The following is a 20756-nucleotide window of genomic DNA, read 5'->3' on the forward strand; positions in this document are numbered from 1 at the left end:
CTAATCTTTGTTAATAATTCATCAACTGTATTTTTTGTTAAAAGATTTAATTTATGTTGTCCATAAGTTGTCCTTACATCTATGATTTTTTCTATTTTGTAATATTCATTTATTGCTATTCTTTCTCTTTTCCAAATTCTATCGAAAACTTCTCATTTTCCTATTTTTAAATCTAAGGATAATTTTTGCAATTTTCTAAACTTATTATTATCAAAAGTGACTTTTAATCCATATCCTTCTAATCCTTCATATTCTTGAATATTTATATTATTACTTTCTATTTCTTCAATCTCTTTATTCAGATCCTGATTCATTATCTTCTGTTTCACTTATATATAATTCTTGATCAAGTATTCTTTAATATCTGATATTTCACTTAATTCATCTTTTATTTCTAAATATTCTTTTTGTAATATTCTAACTTTCTTTTTATCACAATCAAGGTTTATATGGACTATTTCTCCACAATTCCAACATTAACATTGACTTTTACTTTTCTTATAATTCTTATTCTTCTTTTGATTTTATGAGTTATTTTTTCTTTTATAATATCTCATTCTAGGTTTTAGGTATTTTTTATTAAAATTTCTAAATTTTTTAAATTTTTTATTTTATTAATTCTTCTTTTAGGATTACATTCCCATTGCACAGGGATTTTCATATATTCACAACATATTCTAGTTAATTTTCCTGATTTTTTCATTAATTGTCTTTGTTGACATATATAGGCAAATCTTTCAAATAAAAATTTTATTCTTGAGCCTAAAGTTCTAGGTATTCCAATATTATCTCAAACATATTTTTCAAATTTTATTTTAAAATATATTCCCCATAAACCTGGTAACTGATTATAGTACATGTCTTTGTATACTTCTTGGTTTTCATTACTATAAAATTGAACATAATAATAGTTTCTAAATTCATAAGTATATTCTTTAATTTTACACATATCACATATTGTTAAATTTATTAGTTTGATCTTAGCACTATCTTTTTCTCTTATTGATTCTTTTTCAGTATTTCTTATTTAATTTTCTCCTAAAAATTCATCTAAAATATATTCTACTAATTTTTCTATACCTTGTCTATCTGACTTTATTATTTCTGTTTGTATATTTCTTTTTATTAATATTTTTGTATCATTACTTCTTCCTTCCCACAAATTTCTAAAATCTCCTTCAAAGGATGCTATTAGGAAATCTATTCTTCTTTCAATACTTTCCCATGTGTCATCTTTATTATATAAAAAGAATAATATCATTAAATCTGCCCAAATTAATAAGACTTTTTTAATATCTATTTTACAATTTAAATCTAGTTTTGGTCCTCCATGATTAATTTGTTTATCATAATTATCATTTAGTTCAAATCTATCTTGATATTTATTTCCTTTAGATGGTTGTCTGTCTCTTACTTTATTATAAAATTGTCTATATGATTTATTATATATAGGTGCATAACTTTCATATATATCATGTAATTCCTGTATAGAGGTTCCTGTTGAATTAGGTCCTCCTCCAGTATTCATTAAAATTTGGTATTCACTTATATCAGTTAGACTTAGTTGATCGAAATTTTCTATTAATAAATCTAACTCTTCATTCATTTTTTTCTTTTTCTTCCATTTTTAATTTTTCTAATGATTTTTCTCTAGATTCTTCTTCTTCTAATATCTTTGGTAATATATTTTTTCTAAATTCAGCATCCGTACTTCCTGTTTCTACTATTATATTTTCTTTTTCTATATATTTCTTTCCTATTCGAATCATTTCTTTTTCTATGAGTTTTTTTTTATCTATTTTCTTATTTTTATTTTTATTACTTTCTTTTAATTCTCTGATTTTAATTTTTAATATATTTATATCGTTTCTTGTTTCTTTTACTTCATTTCTTAAATGTTGTACATCATTTATTAACATTTTTATTAATGATTTTAATTCTTCCATATATTCATTGATTGACATCTTAATTTTTTCTTATTTCTAACTCGTAGGTTAATTTGCATCTTTTATCTTCCTTTTTATCTATTATTTTTTTTTCAAATTTTCTCTTAGCTGTATCTGGATCTACTAATTCTTCCTTTACTATAGTAAAATATTTGCTCTCAAGTCTTAATCTTTTGCATTTTAATTTTAATAATTGTCTATTATTTGATATTTTCATTTCTTCTGGTATTAACATTATATTTCATATTTCTTCTTGTATTTTATCCATTTTTATGAGTAGTTTATTTAATTTTAAATGTGTATTATTACTTGTACTCATACTTTTCTTTATAATATAAATTATTTTCTTCATCTTCATATATATTAATAATTTTTTCATATGTATATATATCTTTTATTTTTTCTATTATTAATATATCTAATATTTGTTCCTTTATTTCTTTAGGAAGTTCTTTAATTATTGTTAAAGTTATTATTTTTAATCTATTATGAATAGATTCTAAAAATATATAGCTACATTTTTCTGCTTTTAAACACCAATAATTATCTATTTTTCTTATCTTAATTTCCATAATCTTTATGTTTTTATATAAATATTTGTTTAAGATGTTCTAATAGTTAATTTTTTATTTATTTGCAAAATTTAAGTATTAATCTAGAGATTTTTATTTCTTTAGGTAACCTATTTTTATAGATTTTTTCATGATCTCTATGGCTCTGATACCAATTAGGGGGCCTACTTAGAGCCAACAAAAATCAAATAAATTAAATAAAAATTATCAAATTTCGACCAATATTTAATTTTAAGGACTAAAATAGAAAATTTATATATTATGATGCCTTGTTATGTAATATCCAAATGGAGGGCATTTTTGGTATGTAAATTGTGTAAAGGCCATTTTGGAAAAGTAACCCTTTTGAAAAGGTTATTTCCATATATTTCCCAGAGATCAGAAAGTCCTATCTCACACACATTTTCATCTTTCAAATAATATTCTTTAAGGCATTTTGAAGGAGAATTTAGCCGCTGCATTATGGTTGAAATTGGAGCAATTATACAGGATAGAAGTCTTACTAGCAAATTGTATCTAAAGTAACATCTATATTCTCATCGTATGACTGGAGGTGCAACTCTTGAGGATGACCTAGCTGCTTATAAGGAAACTATCATTGATTTGGAGACCTTAGAGGTTCAATATGATGAAGAAGGGTTGGGATTGATTTTATTGTGTTCATTGCCCGCTTCATAAATGTCTTTTAGAGACACGATTTTTTATGGTCATGATAATCTCACTATCAAAGAAGTTTAGATGCTCTATATTCAAAGGAGAAGATGAAGAACTTGTAGTATCTGAGGGTCATGGAATTGGCTTCGTTGTTGATGTTGGTCGTGTAAGGGGTAAGTCAAAATCAAAATTTAAATATTGTAATTAATTGCAAGAAAATGGGAAATTGATAAATGATTGTTATAAATTGTAGAATAAATCAAAATTAATTGCAAATCAAGAAATCAAAAACTTCAGAGGAAGCGAGTACTGCAAAAAATTCTAACAGTGATAAAGTGATAAAGAGCTCTTACTTATATTTGATTATAACTCCAAACTTGATGAGACTTAGATTCTTGATACAGTTTGTGCTTTTCATGTCTCCCAAACAAAAATTACTTTCATCATATGAAGAAATTTCAAAAGGTATTGTGATAACTGTTAATAATACACCATGTCGGGTAGCTGGCATTGATTGAGTCGAAACAAGATTTTTTGATAGGACAGTTAGAATACTTGATGCAATGAGACACGTTCCAGATCTAAAGATAAATTGTATCTCCTCAAGTACTCTTGATTCAAAAGGGTACATGTATGCTGTTGAAGGTAGAGTCTTGAAAGTCAGTAAATGAACCTGAGTTTTATTAAAGGGACATTAAAAATTCCATTTATATATCTAGTAGTGTTATACAGAATTTTAAGTAACCAGCATATTTTAAGGACTGGAGTAGATTTGAAGTTAGATTTTGTATCGTTGGAGTCTAATTTGGATTTTTCTTTAAAGAATACATCTTGTTTGAATTTAGAAGTTATGGGTAAATTCGTCATGCCACCATTATTGACAGTGTCAGTGTATTCAATTGTTAGTAATAGACCTATTTTAGCCACAAGATTCTACAAAGGTACAATTCTGCTGATATAATTGATGTTTGAATGTTGTTAAGAGTGTTGATTCTAACCAAGATCCTTATTTTGATGCATTCAGCTATGATTCTTTTACAAGGGTTGTTTCAGCTCTATTTGGTGGTCATTAGATCATTTTTGCCCCTACTTGGGATAGCAGAGGTGAAGAATATTTTCAATTGAAATTTTTTTTATGGAGAAGTCCTTTTCATTGAAGAGTTCAAGCTCATTCCTTGCGGCAGAATGTATCTCTAGATGGAGAATTTTTCTTTTGAAGTTTTGTTTATTACAGTGGAATTCGTGTGAAGGTGAATCTTGTTAAAATTTCAATGTGACCCGAATTCTTTGTTGAAGATAATTAGGAATTTTAATTAAATTGCACATTAATAATGATTCTATTTGGAATACTATTGTTGAATCATATTCAAGTTTACTTGATAAATTCTAGTTGAAGTTCTATTGGAAAGCCAAATTGAAAATTGGAATTTGTGTTGAACTTGAAGAGGATATTAAGAAGAAGAAAATCAAGATCTTGGAGTAAAGGACCTGAAAGTCATCGGGCCTATGGCATTACGTAAGCCTGGGAGCGATTTGGTTTAGATCCGTTTCGACTCCAACCTGGAACCAAAACCAAATTACTACGTTTGGGTGCATTTTAACACAAACCAACCTACTTAAGCTCTTAAATTGAATCGAATCAAGCCAAATTTGTTTGGTTCGGTTAGTTGGTTTGGTCTTTTAGTCCAAATTGATTTTTTTTTTTTTAAATGTGTTAGTTTTGGGCTCACTTAGATTACAAAATTAAAATAACTAAATAATTTTTTACTACTACAAGAACTATTGACTAATAAATAAAATGAGGTTTATAAAGGCGGATCAATAAAAAAACCTAAGAATCTTGTGGTTTTTTATGCATTATGTAGTCTGACTGTCTGAGTCTGGAAAAAATGCTAAGTATAATATAATGAGCTTGTAAAAGAAAATTCTCAATACTATTAATTACTGACAACATCATAGATTGGAGGAAATCGAGATATAGTTATGAGATTAGGATTTTTTTTTTCTTAAAAAAAGGGTAAATAGGTAAGTGGGTTGAGGTTGTTTCATTAACCAACGATTTGAGGTTTCAGTCCATGGTTAAACCAACCCACCATGATTTTATTTAAAAGAAAACCAAACCAAACCAAGTCCTCATATCAAACCGACTTGAACCAGCCCTAGTCGGTTCAATTTATTGGTTTGGTCAATTTTCAATTTTTTTGCCTAGCCTAGGGCCACTGCGCCATGCCAAGTGCTACCTGTTTGTTTCTTCCCTTGTGCAATTTTTACTCTCCTACTTCGTTTTGGACTCCATTTCTTGCATTCTACTTCAACTACAACTCTTTTATTAGGGTTTGGACATTCCTTATTCGTTCTCTATATATATTTGGTTCTTCTCTATAATTTAGATAAGTTGTTTAACCATATTAAAAGTTAGAAACATTGTAAACACAATTTTTTTTGTATTTTTTCCCATATTATAATAATATCTTAATTCTCTGCAAATTATTTTATTCTTGTGTAATTGTGATCAATTACTTCATATTATAGCTATAATCTCTTATAATCTCCAACAAATTGGTATTGAATTAATCGGGAATCTTCTTTGTTTCACATCAGGTTGTCATTATTTTCATTTATTAAAAGGGCATGCAAGTCGCATGACTAACTTAACAACAAAAGTTGTCCAAAATCATTATGAAGGACTCGATTTGCTATTTATCAAAGATTATGGACCAATAATATGAAAAATAATTATTTAGAGAGTGCCATTACTTTTGCATAGGTTGGATTGAATATGTAATTTACCTTAAAAGAAAGTACAGTTCACTAGCCAAACTATTGGTGACTTTGGACTTAATTCATTAAAAAGGACCAATTGTGTCAAAAATGCAAAGATTTGAAAAAGTCATTGCCAAGATTTAGAAGTTTGAACAAATAGACAAAATGTACAAAGGTTTGGAATCATTTGCATCAATTTCTCAATCAAATGAGATTATCATGGCAATATATATATAAAGATTCGTTTTTGTAATTGAAAAGTTCTACTAGCATAATTCCAAGTGGAAATGTTCCAAGGTTTTTTATTATTTTTAACTATAAAGCCAGCCGGCTGTTGATGTAGCCTTCAAATTTCATCACCAGTTGTAACTATATGGTCATCATGTTGGACACTTACAAAATAAGGTAGTCATCCCTTGCATCACCCCCTCTGGTTTGGTCCTTCATCAAAATCTGATCATGCGTAAAATAATGCAATATATACATACATATACGTACATACATATATATATATTTGAAAATGTAATAAAAGTCATCATGCCATCTATTTATGAATATTATGCACATAACACCCTCTTTATAAAACAATCGATTCGCATATGAAGGAATGTGTTGAAGATTAATGAGTAAGCAAAAGCATGTTTGTATATGCTTAAAAATTTCTTAATAACCAAGTTTTAGAATAACAATAATTTTTTTATTAGTCGAGTAGGAAATAAGTAATTTCTACTAAAGTAAGAGTTACTTTCAAAACAAATAATTTTTTCTAAGAAACTAATGTATACATATTTGAAGATAAAAATTAATTAAAAAAATAACTCACAATTTTTAATGTTAACCAAATATGCTCTGAATGTGCTCTAGATCAGTTGGTAAAAATATATATATATATATATATATATATATATATATAGCAGTCAGAGATGGGCTATTGGAAGCCGGTGTTTTTCCCTATAATGGGTTTACTTTGGATCATTCAGTGGGTACCAAGATGGGTGGTTCGACATTCGACAGTTCTGGTCGTAGACACAGTGCTGCTGATCTTCTAAGCTATGCGAAAGCTTCGAATATTCGAGTGGCTGTCTATGCAAGTCTTGAAAGAATTCTTTTAGCCTCTTATTCGCTGGATCTAAAATGGGCAATAGGAGTGGTTTTTCGGGACCAAACAAGGCCACCCTGCAATGGTGCATGAAAAGGGAGAGGTTTTTGTGCTGGGGCTCTCGGAAGCCCAAGGTCGAGAAGTCCTCATTCCAATCACTTGTTCCTGTACAGATCTGTTCTTCGAGGCAGGTATAAACTACACTTTACCTGAAACTATGACGGTGTCAGAAATTTCTTGTACAATATTTGTAGGTTTAGTAAAATCAGTTACACCGAAAGAAGAAGATTTTCCAGGATTAAACAGTCTTAGTGCTGGTTCGAATCTTCATGTACCTTTGAAGTGTGCTTGTCCTGATAAAATCTCTAGAAATTCAGGGGTTAGGTACTTTGTCACATACCCTTTTATTGAAGGGGATGATACAAAAAAATTGTGTCTTAAGTTCAATATTTCAGTTGAAGAAATATGGAAAACCAATAATTTAGATCCCACAACTACTGTATACCCCAACACAACTGTTTTAGTACCACTGAAAGCAAAACCATTCGCCAATCTCAACAGTCCAAATTCTGAACCTCCCATTCCGGGTTTTCTTCCGACAATTCCTGTCGACAAACGAGCAAAAATCATACAGCTAAAGAAGCTCTGTATTGCAGTATCAGTTGCTGGGTTTTTCCTCATTCTTGCTACATTAGTTTCATGTGGTCTATACGTCAAGGCTTTGTATAAATTCAAATCTGATAAGTTCCGTACTTCCATGCATCGAAGCTCGTTGAATTCGTGCTCAACCCCAAGAAGCTCCCCGTTATCTGGACATCCAACTGGAGGCTCCACGAATTCATGTTTGTCTCCTGATCTGCTTGTTGGGATAAAATATTCTTTGTGCAATTACAGTGTGGAAGAGATCAAACAAGCAACAAAAAATTTAAGTGATGAGACTAGTATTAGCCCAAGTGTTTACAAGGTGTTGATTGATAATGGTGAAGTGATGATCAAACAAATGAAATTTGAGGGTACCCGTCAAGTTATTGATGTACATTCAAAGATCAATCATGTCAACATTGTGAAGTTACATGGAGTTTGTTATGGAGAGGATGATTTTTCTTGGTCTTATTTGGTGTTTGAATTTCCTGTTAATGGAAGCTTAAGGGACTGTTTATCGAGCTCGTCTACTTCTCTTTCATGGCACAGGAGGACTCAAATTGCTTTTGACATTGCAACTGGCCTTCATTACTTGCATTATTGTGTTGTACCTTCTTATTTTTCACATGAGCATAAATAGCAAGGGTATATTTTTTACCTCAAATTGGAGGGCAAAACTCACAGTATTCAAAGCAATTCCCGCTGATGAGTCCTTAAAAGAATCTGGAAGTTTAACAAGTCCTGGAGGGTGGGTTGCTCCAGAATATGTTCTTTATGGCTCGGCGACTGAAAAGGTAGACATTTTTGCATTGAGCTTATATCAAGGAAAGAGACTGCAGATGGGAAATTATTTGAAGAATCAGTTACGTTTTTTGTAGGTGGAGCAAATGAAGGAGGCTGTTTTGAGCAGTTAAGAAACTTTTTGGATCCATGTCTAAAGGAAGATTATCCTATAGCAGAGGCCTTGTGTTTAGCGGTACTGGCTAGTTCATGTGTTAAACAAGACCTTTTGCGTTGGCCATCAATAGACGATGTCATTTAAAATTCTAGCAAGAATGGTTTGATTGAAGACAAAGAAAAAACTGACGTTATCCATCTAAGTGACACTTGTGGACTCTGAGCGTGACATCCAATGCTAGACGCTAGCTGGATGCTGGACGACATGACAGAAAAAATTGTGACCAAATTCTAATGAATACTCGTGTTGAGTTACTAGATTCATCATTATATGTTAGTGTTCTACAACTTCGTAAAGAGCGTAAGAATATAGAATGATCAATCAGTACTTGCTTTCTGAAATATGATCCTTCGTGAATTTGTGATATTATTTTGCCATGATTCATCATTAGTTTGCATGTTAGTGAGCCTATTAGTTTTTACTTGATACGAAAGCTAACCTTGATCGATGAGCAAGCCTTGTTTACCAACTAGCAACTGAATATTGGTGACATGGTTTAAACTAATATTGAATGAATACCATGTGAGAATTTCATTTGCCAAGTTATCTATTTCGTTTAATTTTTTATGGTAATTCACTGAGTGACGAATGAGATAATTTTTGATCAATTGAATGACTAGTTAAAAAAATTTAAACTCTAATGACCAATGAAAACATTATGAAAATTACAATCAATACTACATTTAAACCAATGGTGTGGTAAGGAAGACATCACAAACGGGTGATTTGGTTGGTAAAATTAATTATTTTTCCCCATTGTAGACTTTGCCTCATCAGGAGAACATATAATAATTGTGGGTTCACTATTCTTTTTGAATACTCGTTTTGTCATATCAAAGTGAATTGGATGGTACAATGATTTTTCCAATAAAAAAGTTGAATTTAAAATATTGGACAAATCTTCTTCAGTTGAAAGAGATTAATGATGTAACCGTAATATCTTTCTAACCAAAACCAATCTTTTATTTTTCTCAATTTATTGTTTTCCTATTTTATTTCTTATTAGTGGTTCAAAACGTGCACTATTAGGTCTTCTCTATCTAAGTTCATGTTTGGCTCCCATATTTTGAAACTTATTTTTTCCCGAACTCATTTTTAGTGTAGTTATAAAAAGATAGGATGCGAATATAATCATCCTTTAGTTAGTATTTAAAGGCTTTATGAGTTATCATTTTATTTGGTTGTTTTGCTTATATAAAATTTGAGATTTTTCTAATTTTATTGTCGAATTATGGTATTTTTTTTACTCCACATATATCCCGTATTCGCTTGATTAACTGATCTTTAGACGTGCATTGAATGTTTCATGCTTCACGTTGCATAAAATCTCAAGGGAATGTTGGATTGATTTATAGCTTTTGTCCACTATCATAAATGATAACACCAGTACAAACGAAGAAACAATACAATTGGTACAGATACTACAGAAAAAAGTAAGTACCACCTACAACTCATTTACCAATAATAATTCCCACAGAGTAGAATTTAGCACCTTCACATCTGTAGCCTCAACGAAGATCCACTGCCCAAGCCTCATCATCAGGAGTTTCTTCATAGTGTTAGGTATCAGAGAACAAGAATCGTGCAGCAGAAAATAAAATCGCGTGCAAGAAATCAAAAGAACGCCAGATTTCTTTTGCCACTAATCAAGGGCAGGGAATTCAGCAGGCCACTGCTTACGTCTCTCTTTAGAACTCTTTGCTAAATTGTGGAACATAATTATTGTCGTGTGTAGATACCGTACGCGAATCTACCTAGGGTGTGAGTTTTTCTTGTAAACTTCTTATGGTAGTTACGAAAGATAATGTAGTCCCACATTAACACAAACTTCTATAAATTTTGCTCATTTTTGTATGTCTATTTTCTTTCTGCGATATTATTACTCTCGATGGTATTAAATTAGGGTTTCTAATTCTCAACGCTCTCCTCAAAAATGACAGATATGTCCCCATTGCACTATTCACCATGAAACGGGTTTGCAATAGTTCAATGTTACAAGCACTACCAAGAACCGGAAGCCTATCCAAAAACACTCGCAGCACTTCAAACTTCAAAACAGTATATAACTACACCTACTACTCATAAGGATTATTGAAAGTTTGTTTACTTATCTGATTTAGTTTGTCCTTACGTGCGGAATATACAATTATAAACGACAAGTCACTTATTAATTATTTTTAGATGGTTACGCATGCAAGTCAAATTTTTCTTTGTTGAATTACTGTAGATTGTACTATGAAAGCAATAAATAACACCAATATTGTTATCGAAGAAACCCAACTGGGTAAAAACTCTGGGACCAAGTCAGATACCTCCACTATAGACAATGAGCCTTAGAGTTAGATATTGTCTAGCCAACTCCACTAGACTTTTCGATCCACCTTGTGTAATCTCCAAGATCTGCTGACTCCACTGGCTTCCCAATTATCTCCAATTGTCTCTTCCAAGTGAAATTTCAAGAATAGTCAATTCTTATGCTTTTCCCGTGCTTGCAGTCCACCTCTCCCAATGCCCAACTGAAAAAGTCTCTTCCTTATGGTGTTAAGAAGTTAGGTGTTTTGGATTCAAGTATTTGATGTTTTTCCAAATATGTGGTTGCAAGATCTCAAGAATCAAAGGATTGAATCAAGGTATGAGTAGGGTCTTGCATCACCAAAAGATTGATATGATTATGATATGTATATAAGGCATAATGAACAACCACCATAAAAAAGTACAAAGCTTGGATATTTATAGTTAGAGATTTTTAGGTATTATAGTCCATGTAAAACCTTTCAAAATTGCAAATTAGGGTTGGTCACATAACACGGTTACTCCAGCGAAAAATAAGCGACAAACTTTAAATTGAGCGAAGTTCGAGTGACAGGCTAGCGATGATCATTCTGTTTTTGTCGCTCGAACAATGTCTTGGCCAACAGCTAGCGAAAATGCGACGTCTCTTCTTTTCTTATTCCGGACTCGAATCCTAACTTGCCTGACTTATCTATACAAAATTGCATATAACTCCTTGACTTTACGCGTGTTCAATTTAGTCCTTTTTGTTCACAGAATCACCAATTACATAAAACCTAACAATGACACATTAATTTCTCAACAATTCATTCAGAAAATAAGACAACTGATAAGCCCCCAATTAAATACACATATTCTAGAAGAAACAATTAGAACGGAGAAAGGAGAAGGCAGTAACAAATTCTATTAGAAAGGTGCGGCGAGGTAGCCAAAATCTATTACATGAGTCTATAAATAGAAAAAGAGTGAGAGAAGAAAGATATGTTCATTTTAGTGAGTGAAATTAGTGTGTGGAGAGTCATAGTCCTCTCTAAATGCTGCTTGTAAATCCTTTCGTGTTTTGTAATTCCATTCCCAAATCAATACGGAATTTCATTTCTGTCTATGTGCTATTCTCATCTTGACTCCAGGTGGATCCCAACTGAATTCAAAGGCATAGTCTATCAATCTGGTGGAGCTGAATTCTAGTAGAAACAAGCTCTTTGCAAACAAGAAGAAATGTTCATTTGGGCAAACGGGGATAGAGTATCTCGGGCACATCATATTAGACAATGGAGTGGCAACAGACAAATACAAGTTATCTGCTATGAAAGACTGGCCACATCCTCAGACACTTAAAGAACTGTGGGGTGGGTGTTGACTAGATATTATCGACGGCTTGTGGAATCCTATGGAAAGATAGCTTGGCCGTGAACTCAACTACTAGAGAAAGATAGCTTCGGGTGGAATGACGCAACAGAGTCTACCTTCACAAAATTGAAAGAAGCAATGACAACGATGTCAGTATTGGCTCTTCCAGATTTTTTTACAAGTCTTCACAATTGAGACTGATACTTCTGGGCATGGGATAAGGGCTATCTTAATTAGGGGTGGGCATGGGTTGGGTTGGGTCAATTTTTGACTCAACCCAAACCCAACCCAACACGATTGGTTTGATTGAAAATCAACCCAACCCATTTATGTCTTTCAAACCAATCCAACCTAACCTAATCAAGTTACGGTCAGATTGGGTTGGGTTGGTCGATTTTGACTTTGCACAAAAAAGCCTAGTGGAAAATAGTTAGCAAACTAGAAATTACTCCACAAGACTGCAAAGTTGAATTAGAATGAAATCTAAAATCTTATACAAAGAGTACAAGCTAAAATTTAAAATAAAAGTCCAAAGCAATAAGGTAGTTAATTAATACCTGATAGACCTCAGAGGTTGCATTTGCATCCCAGCCAGCTTTTTCATTGCCATATCTCAATAAAATTAGAAGAGACTGCAATAACATGCCTGTGCATCCTCAGGATTTGTAGTTCCGCACAATGTGACTAGGAAAGGACCATTTGAAAACCTGTTGCAACACCTCTCAGACACATATTGGAGATTAAATTAAATGAAATGAAAGATCATCTTTCGTTTATGTAATCTTAAGTGAATGGTTTTGACCCAGATTTGATATGTATTTGTGAACAATGACCCAGGAAACTTAAATGACATAGTCTCCTCTGAATTATTCACAAATATAAACAATCTCCTCTAAATTATTTGCAAGTGTCCCAGTCTTCAGCTTTTTCATGAGCCTTTCTATATGAATAAATTATCAAATGAAATAACTGATAAAATTATAAGAGAGTGAAATAACATGCATGTTCCTCTCGTCTTCATTTAGTGAATTAAAAATTAAAATCTAGCCCAATATTCAAGATTAGCCTCATAAATTACGAACACCAACAAATATGTAAAGACATATTACTTGAAAATGCCTCAACAGAGAAGATAAGGGAATGGTAAAAAACATACATTTGCCCCAAATTCAATGAGTTTTTTCACACAGGAGGTCTTTCCATGGTTTCAATCGCCTCATTGATTTCTTCAGTTGATTCATAAGCTCCAGCCTTGTTGAAGAAAAAGAAAAAAAAAATTATTGGAGAAAATTGAAGAACTTTCAGCCTTCTTGAACAAAAGGAAAAAAACACAAACTATTGAAGAAGAATGAAGAACTTACAGGCATGAGCGATTAGTGACAATCGTGGATAATCAATAGATCGGCGGTGGCGATCTAAAGGGAGATCAGGAGAGCATAATAGAGAGAGAGAGAGAGAGAGAGAGAGATGAAAGATTAGGTTTTAGGTGTGCAACTTGTGAATTGTGCGTGTTTGGCTTCATTTTTTTTTATTTTTTTATTTTTTTATTTTTTTGAGACGGGTCGGGTTGGGTGGTTTATATCGGTTTTAATAGGTTAACCCATAATCCGACCCAACCCGAACTGTCTACTCAACCCATAAATCGAACCCACTTAAAAAATCTTAAAAAACTGACCCAACCCGGTCGAGTTGGGTCGGTTCGATCGATTTTGGCGGGTTCAGCCGAGTTTTGCCCACCTCTAATCTTAATGCAAAATTAGAGGCCAATTGCCTATTTCAGTCAGGTTCTTCCATCGAGAAACCACAAAAAGTCGATAAATGAAAGAGAGCTCATGGTTATCATACTGGCAGTACAAAAGTTGAGGCATTATTTGTGAAGGAGGCATTTTGTGGTTAGGACAGACCAAAAGAGCCTCAAGTTTTTCCTCGAGTAGCACTTGGTAAATGTTGAATATCAACAATGCCTAATGAAGTTCTTGGGATTCGATTTAGACATTGAATACAAACCAAGGCTCGAGGATAAAGTAGCAGATGCACTATCACAAAAGAGGACCGAGAACATATAGTTGGAGCAGATGACAAAGGCTGTAGAAGAAGACCATAAACTGAGCTGAATTATATCTGCTATAAGGGTTGATCCTTCTTCTTGCCAGGGTTATGTTATAGTTAGCGGGCTTTACTTTATAAAGACAGGGTCACCTTATCCAAAAATTAGCCATTTGTTTTGTTAGCATTATAGAAAGACGACGAGAGTAAGTTGGTCGATAGCATAAGTAAATATGGAATACACATTCACGACGCCATCTGTATGAGCAAATTTTGGAAGGAACTATTTTGTTTATAGGGAACTGAAGTTTAGTTCAACCTATCATCCCCAAATCGACAGCCAAAAGGAAGTAGTGTGTAACATCCCGAATTTTAAATCTTAATTCCATGTGGGCTAAATTTAATATTGGTAATTAAGCAAATAAAATGGTACATGTCGAGCCCAGTCGTCACACTAAAGTCCCAAAGTTTAAGTGATACACGCAACTCACTCATTTGTATAAATAGTTTATTTTGTTAACGTATATTTTTTGAATTTTATCACAAGTTGTTTGGGTCGAATATTTAAGTATTTTAAAAGTTAATAAAAAAAATATCGATATTTTATACTCATTTTGCAACTCGTGTTGAATAACATAAATTGGCCCGAAAAAAAATAATTTTGAATCAATTATATTCGAGTTATTTTGATATAAAGAAAATATTCTTATATGTGTGTGTGTGTGTGTGTGAACTTCCAAGGAATTTGAAATGATACATATTCATTCATTACATTATACAATAAATAATAAATTATTATTATATTTGAATTTCCACAACCAAACTGATGTGATTGATTGGTAATATAAAAATTATTTATTGATCAATTGATTTTCAAACTTTATTTTTGTACATTTATTTGACGTTTTACATAATTTGGAATTGTAAGCATCCAAATAGACGTTGTGTGTATATATAATATAGGCAAAAAAAATTATTCTTTTATCATGCATATGATTTTCACACGTTAACACATACACTTGTTGAAAAAGAGTGTTATTTGATCTACCAACCACTATTGAAATTTCACAAGTTGATTCTCATTTGTATACAAACATTCTGTCCATATTTTTACTTATTGTCTCAAAGGCATATTTCAGAATTTTTTTATATCATTTGAGGTAAGAATTTTGCAAGTAGTAAATTCTTATTTTTTTTGATATTTTTATAGATTTTGACATGAAATACTCTAAGGTTTTCGGGTCGATTTTTATGTTAAATCCTACATGATGGACCTTTAGATTGAATATGTTAAATCCTACGGGATTGACCGTTTTCTCAAATATATAAATCGCACAGGATATAGGAATTTTATGAAATTCCTTGAGCTATTGGATGTCGCGACCAATTTGCTCTAAATCTAGGAAATGTCGGTATGCCATATCATTTTATATTTATAACATGTTAATAAGAATATGCATGTATTTTTTATTGAGTATTTTTTTTAAAATACTCACTCTTACAATAACTTTCAGATTAGAACGAGTCGGATGGACGTGTGGCAGATTGACCAAGTGATGCTCATAGGGTTGACAAGTAAAATTTATAGAAATAATAATTTACAAAAAGTCTCATTTGAAGAACATATTTACGTTATCTGTTTTGCACATTACTTAATATTTTTTTCTTGTGCCCGAACATTTGGTAATTTATGATTTGATATCGAAATACTTTAAGATTTCAATTGATGTATAAACCTTTCACTTAAAATGTTGATTTATTATCGACTTATCGAACATATTTCAAATTTTGAAATGAAGTAGATTTGTGCTTTTTTTTTTCTAAAAAAAAAAAAGGATTTTTGGTAGTGCTTTAAGTCTAATTAAAAAAAATGAAATAGATTTTGGGGGCATTACATAGTAAATAGAGGAATAGAGACTTACCTACATTGTTTTACTTCTGCTTAGTCGAAAGACTGGTTTCGCTACCTTCATTGGGTTGAACTATCCTACAACACTTCCTTTCACGTGTCTGCACAACTCAATCATTTTCCTATAGTTTATGGATAGGATCCTCCCCGTCTGTAGTGTTTTTAAAATGGAACGACAACTGTATCATCTTTGGATCTGTAATTGACATAAAGAGATAAACTGTTGGATGAGCACAATAGAAAATGAAGAATTCAGCTGATAAGCATAGAAGGACGATCGAATTTTCGACTGGTAACATGGTTTATTTGAAAATGCGTCCCTATTTCCACAAATCTCTAGCACATCTTATCAACAGGAAGCTTGTCCCACGATAAGGTTTTAGCTAAGGTGGCGAAAGTTGCCTATCGATTGGAGCTGCCACCTGAAACACATATTCATCTGGTGTTTCATGTATCGCAATTGCGTAAGGCCGCCTGTCAATTTGGGAGCTGTCTGGGAATCATTGGTTGAACCAGAAATTGTGCTGGCAGGACTGCTTCGCTGGGGACAACAGATTGTTTGGAGTTGCTAATTCAGTGGAACCATCTCCACTGGAAAGTACTTGGGAGTTGGGAGCCATTCAGCCTCATTACTCAACAATTTCCCACCTTCCACCTTGCGGAAAAGGTGGCTGAATTGGGCGAGGTAATTGATAAGCCCCCAATTAAATACATGTATTCTAGGAGAAACAAGAAGATGTAGAATGGGGAGGCAGTAACAAATTCTGTTAGAAGGGTGGGGTCGGGTAGCCAAAATCTGTCACATGAGACTATAAATAGAATAAGAGTGAGAGAAGATGGATATGTCAATTTTATTTAGTGAAATCGGTGTGTGGAAAGTCACAGCCCTCTCTAACAGCTGTTTGTAATTCCTTTCGTGTTTTGTAATTCCGTTTCCAAATCAATACAGAATTTCATTTATGTTTCTGTGCTATTCTCATCTTGACTCCAAGTAGATCCCAGATGAACTCAAAGGCAGATTTTATCAACAATAATAAAACCTTTTTATATTATCATCAATGGACAGAAAGGATCAAATCTTGTAAATCAACTCTGGGTAGTAGTCTTTTCAGTTTTATAGTTTCGGATTAAGCTTCCTTCCTAGCAATCTGGAAGTTTTTCTCAGATACAATAAAATGGTTCAATTCCAGAGCTAAATCATAACTTTTGCATGAACAATCGAAAAGATTCTGGAGCATACTCAGGGTTAGGTATTATTCTCTACAAATAAAGTTATTGGTATGTAGTTGATAGATATGCAAAATCAAGTAGAACAGTAAGGATTCTATTGAAAGAAGAAAGGAGCAATTAAGTGCCATGGGATTTAAAGAGAGTTTTTCTCTCTATTTGTGAAGATGAATAGTTCCCGAGTACTTTTTTCTCTATCTATTAATGAAGAACAAGATTATTTCAAATACATAATGATAATAAACTTGCTAATAACGGTGAAATATGTTCTTATTTTTGTCTGTTTGGAGACTTCTTAAATGGCTCATCTATTGACAATCACTTGGACAAATAGGAATTTTGCTACCTTTTTTTTTATTATTATGTTATTGGAATTTATTATTAACAACGGTGAAATATGTTCTTATTTTTGTCTGTTTGGAGACTTGTTAAATGACTCATCTACTTGAAAATCACTTGAACAAATAGGTATTTTATTGCAATAAATTCTTAGTTTTGTTCTCTTTGTTAAGAAAAATGAATTGATTAGCCAAGATAAGAATGCAAAAAAAAGGATCAATTATCTTAAGCCATCTACTCGAGCAAATATCAGGTCCATTAACTGAAACATGCCTCACGTTATTGCAAATATATTTATCGCACATTTCTGTTCACTGCACTTATGATTTAACCTCAGGAAAGCTTGCGTTTCACTTTAGTTTCTTATCTGTTATTCCTCTTGCTGTTTGTAGCTTATTGGTTAGAATAATAATTAGTAACTTTTGGCCCCATTCCTTTAGTCCTTCTCTTTTTTATGTTATATTTTTTGTGATTTTATCTGCTTAATTGTCTTTTATTACCTACTACCTTTTCTGATTGGATCCAGAAAGGTAATACTGATTATTATAAATTCAAAAGGTCGAATATTGGTTGCAAGATCTCCACATCACACGCATGAAGCATATGTGGTCACATGCTCGTAAAGTATATCTTCCAATAGTTAAAAAAAAAAAAAAAAAAAATCTTCTTTGCTCGTATTATAAGAAAAATGGGCATAAAAATATCACCTTTATTAAATTCATAATAAATAAATAATCGAAAGAATACAATACTCGAGGGTATTAATGACAATGATAGTTAAGTACACTGAAGACGGAATCGTATGGATTACCATCTCTATAGTATGGTAACACGCTCTCTAATGGTGTAACTAGCCAGATCATTAATTATTATGAAAATAACTAATAATGATCCATATGAATAATACTTTTACATATATAGTAAAGAAAATTTCAGTTCTCATTATCTCTTGGTCTATAGAGCTTTATACGACGATGGTTTATTGGTTGGATTGGTCTTGCATTGGTCTCGTACTCCTGTAATCATGAAAGAAGTTGTAAGAAAATCACATAAAGAAAAAGAGAAGTGTGGACTACAAACAGTTTTTTCTCTTAAAATGTAAGAGTTTCTACATAAATTTTCTGTAGGTAGATTTGATTATAGAAACTTACATCATGTACTGCTTCGCGAAACAGTTTTACTTGTTCTCTCGTAACGGTCCTTACCTGATAAAATTTCGAGACACAATTAGATAGTTTCTAACATGTTTGATACGTTGGACTAAGCAACACTTGATAGGACTAAGACATAAAAATAAGTTAAAATCTTGTTCTTGTCCTATACAATGTTGTCGTCTATTAATTAGCTAGAGTGATGGAGCTTACCTTTCTCAAAATTGTCCAACTAACATCTTGAGTGCAAGGAGGAACTGTAAGTGAACCAATGTACCTGTAATACTTTCTACTGCCCAGTTTAATAAGTTTTGGGTCAATAATACCCACTGCTCTCTCAACATTACGCGTATCAACAAGAGCTTTAAAATCTTGCTTCATCTAAAATATAAAGAATAAATAGTATAAGAAATCGACTGAAAGACGTGCAAACAAAGATGTTTGTGGACACTGTTTAACTTATGGTTAATTACCATGGACAAGAAGGAGTCAGGGCGCCCAATTTTGTACATGATTCCAATCACAGCAGTCCTATTATCCATGCTCTCATGGACCATGTGAATCTCCAAATCAAACCTGTAGCCGAATGTTGTTATATGTTTTTTATATCAATTTAAAAAATAAAAAAATTTATTAAGAAATGGATTCATGTTTTGGAAAGGAAATTGATTTTATTTAAGTACCTCCTGCCATTGAGAGTGTGTTCTGAAGGTGAATGCCAATGACATTGTCTAAGTTGATATAGTGTTCCATTTATCTGAATACTCCCTGCACCAGCTTCCCAACTTAACTGCATTCATAAGTACTATTCAATAACAAGGAAAACCACCGGAGCATGTAGAATATAAAATACAAAATAAATAACCAGAAGCGGATTTAGGGCCTGGCTGGCCCAGGCTATATTTATGTGAAATATTTATTTATTTTTACGTATCATCCCAGCATCAAAATTTTTCTAGTGCAATCCTGGCTCGCCCTGTAAATATATTAGGTTATTAAACCTTACCATCATATCATGACCTCTATTGATTAGGGTGGCATTGGAGGGCTTATAATCCCTGTGAAGCCTCCCCAAGTGAGAGACAACTTCAACCCTTTCATTCAGCAGATCAATGGGAGACTGCGTTGAGCCAGAGTTGCACATCCTCCATTCTGGCTTAATCTCTCCCCAGTGTGCCGGACCGTTTTTGCTATCTTCTTCATAACTAAACTCACTCTCATCATCTACAATAAAAAAAATGAAATGAATCAATCATTAAAGAAGGGGAAAAAAATGGAAAAAGAACAAGAGACACAACAGAGCAAGCTATGCATGCATAACAATGGTTTCTGTTATAAGTTTTCGACACTACTTACCAACTTCTTGTGATTTTGTTAAGCCTAAAAATGAAACTAAAACAATAACAATCAAGAACTTCTTAAAAAAAGTTGTGGTTTTAAGGTTATTCATTTCCGATTTCTTCTCCCAGTTGTATTTGAGAAATATGGAGTTGTTAAGGAAGAGGGTTATATATATATATATACATATATATAGACACTTACACGCACAGTAGTAATGAACGTTCAGAGGAAGTAGTTGATTTGGTTTTGACATTCATGTAGTCCATTGTGATAAATTTCGCCCCTCTTTGGAATCCATTAAAATGAGGTTTCGGAGGAAACAAGTGTTTTGAAATAATGATTTTTTTAGAGAACGTGTTATTAAAATATAAATAATTTTTTTTTATTTACGTGTGAAAGTTAATTTTTTAACTCGAAAATCACCTAGAATGGGATGAATATGTGAATAACAAAGAACTAAAATTATC

The 20756-nt window shown here is 32.2% G+C and overlaps 1 protein-coding gene, 1 long non-coding RNA gene and 1 pseudogene across 2 annotated transcripts; 1 reads left to right on the forward strand and 2 right to left on the reverse strand.

Annotated features, from left to right (window-relative positions):
* The first annotated feature begins 3061 nt into the window (after positions 1 to 3061).
* Positions 3062 to 9018, forward strand: LOC111392979 (annotated as a pseudogene).
* A 1873-nt stretch (positions 9019 to 10891) lies between these two features.
* Positions 10892 to 13745, reverse strand: LOC111393487. Its single transcript, XR_002702431.1, has 4 exons — positions 13638 to 13745; positions 13433 to 13527; positions 12834 to 12983; positions 10892 to 12067 (listed from the first exon to the last, which is right to left on the reverse strand). It is a non-coding gene; the product is annotated as an uncharacterized LOC111393487 (long non-coding RNA).
* Positions 13746 to 18488: 4743 nt separating this feature from the next.
* On the reverse strand, positions 18489 to 20427 carry LOC111393488 (alpha carbonic anhydrase 7-like). The gene is made up of 7 exons (XM_023019031.1): positions 20305 to 20427; positions 19955 to 20172; positions 19632 to 19738; positions 19422 to 19524; positions 19162 to 19329; positions 18949 to 19002; positions 18489 to 18813 (listed from the first exon to the last, which is right to left on the reverse strand). The coding sequence occupies exons 1-7, from the start codon at positions 20396 to 20398 to the stop codon at positions 18730 to 18732; spliced, it is 828 nt and encodes a 275-aa protein (XP_022874799.1). The 5' UTR covers positions 20399 to 20427; the 3' UTR covers positions 18489 to 18729.
* Positions 20428 to 20756: the final 329 nt, after the last annotated feature.

The sequence above is a fragment of the Olea europaea genome, chromosome 4 (assembly GCF_002742605.1).
Source record: "Olea europaea var. sylvestris chromosome 4, O_europaea_v1, whole genome shotgun sequence".
Classification (NCBI taxonomy): domain Eukaryota; kingdom Viridiplantae; phylum Streptophyta; class Magnoliopsida; order Lamiales; family Oleaceae; genus Olea; species Olea europaea.

Bases quoted from the DNA above. Each gene is read 5' to 3' on its own strand.
- LOC111393488 (XM_023019031.1), bottom strand. From the start codon at position 20,398: ATGAATAACCTTAAAACCACAACTTTTTTTAAGAAGTTCTTGATTGTT. The intron at 20,173-20,304 runs GTAAGTAGTGTC...TTTTTATTGTAG, and splicing joins AACAAAATCACAAGAAGTTG to ATGATGAGAGTGAGTTTAGT. The intron at 18,814-18,948 runs GTAAGTTTCTAT...TCATGATTACAG, and splicing joins TTCGCGAAGCAGTACATGAT to GAGTACGAGACCAATGCAAG.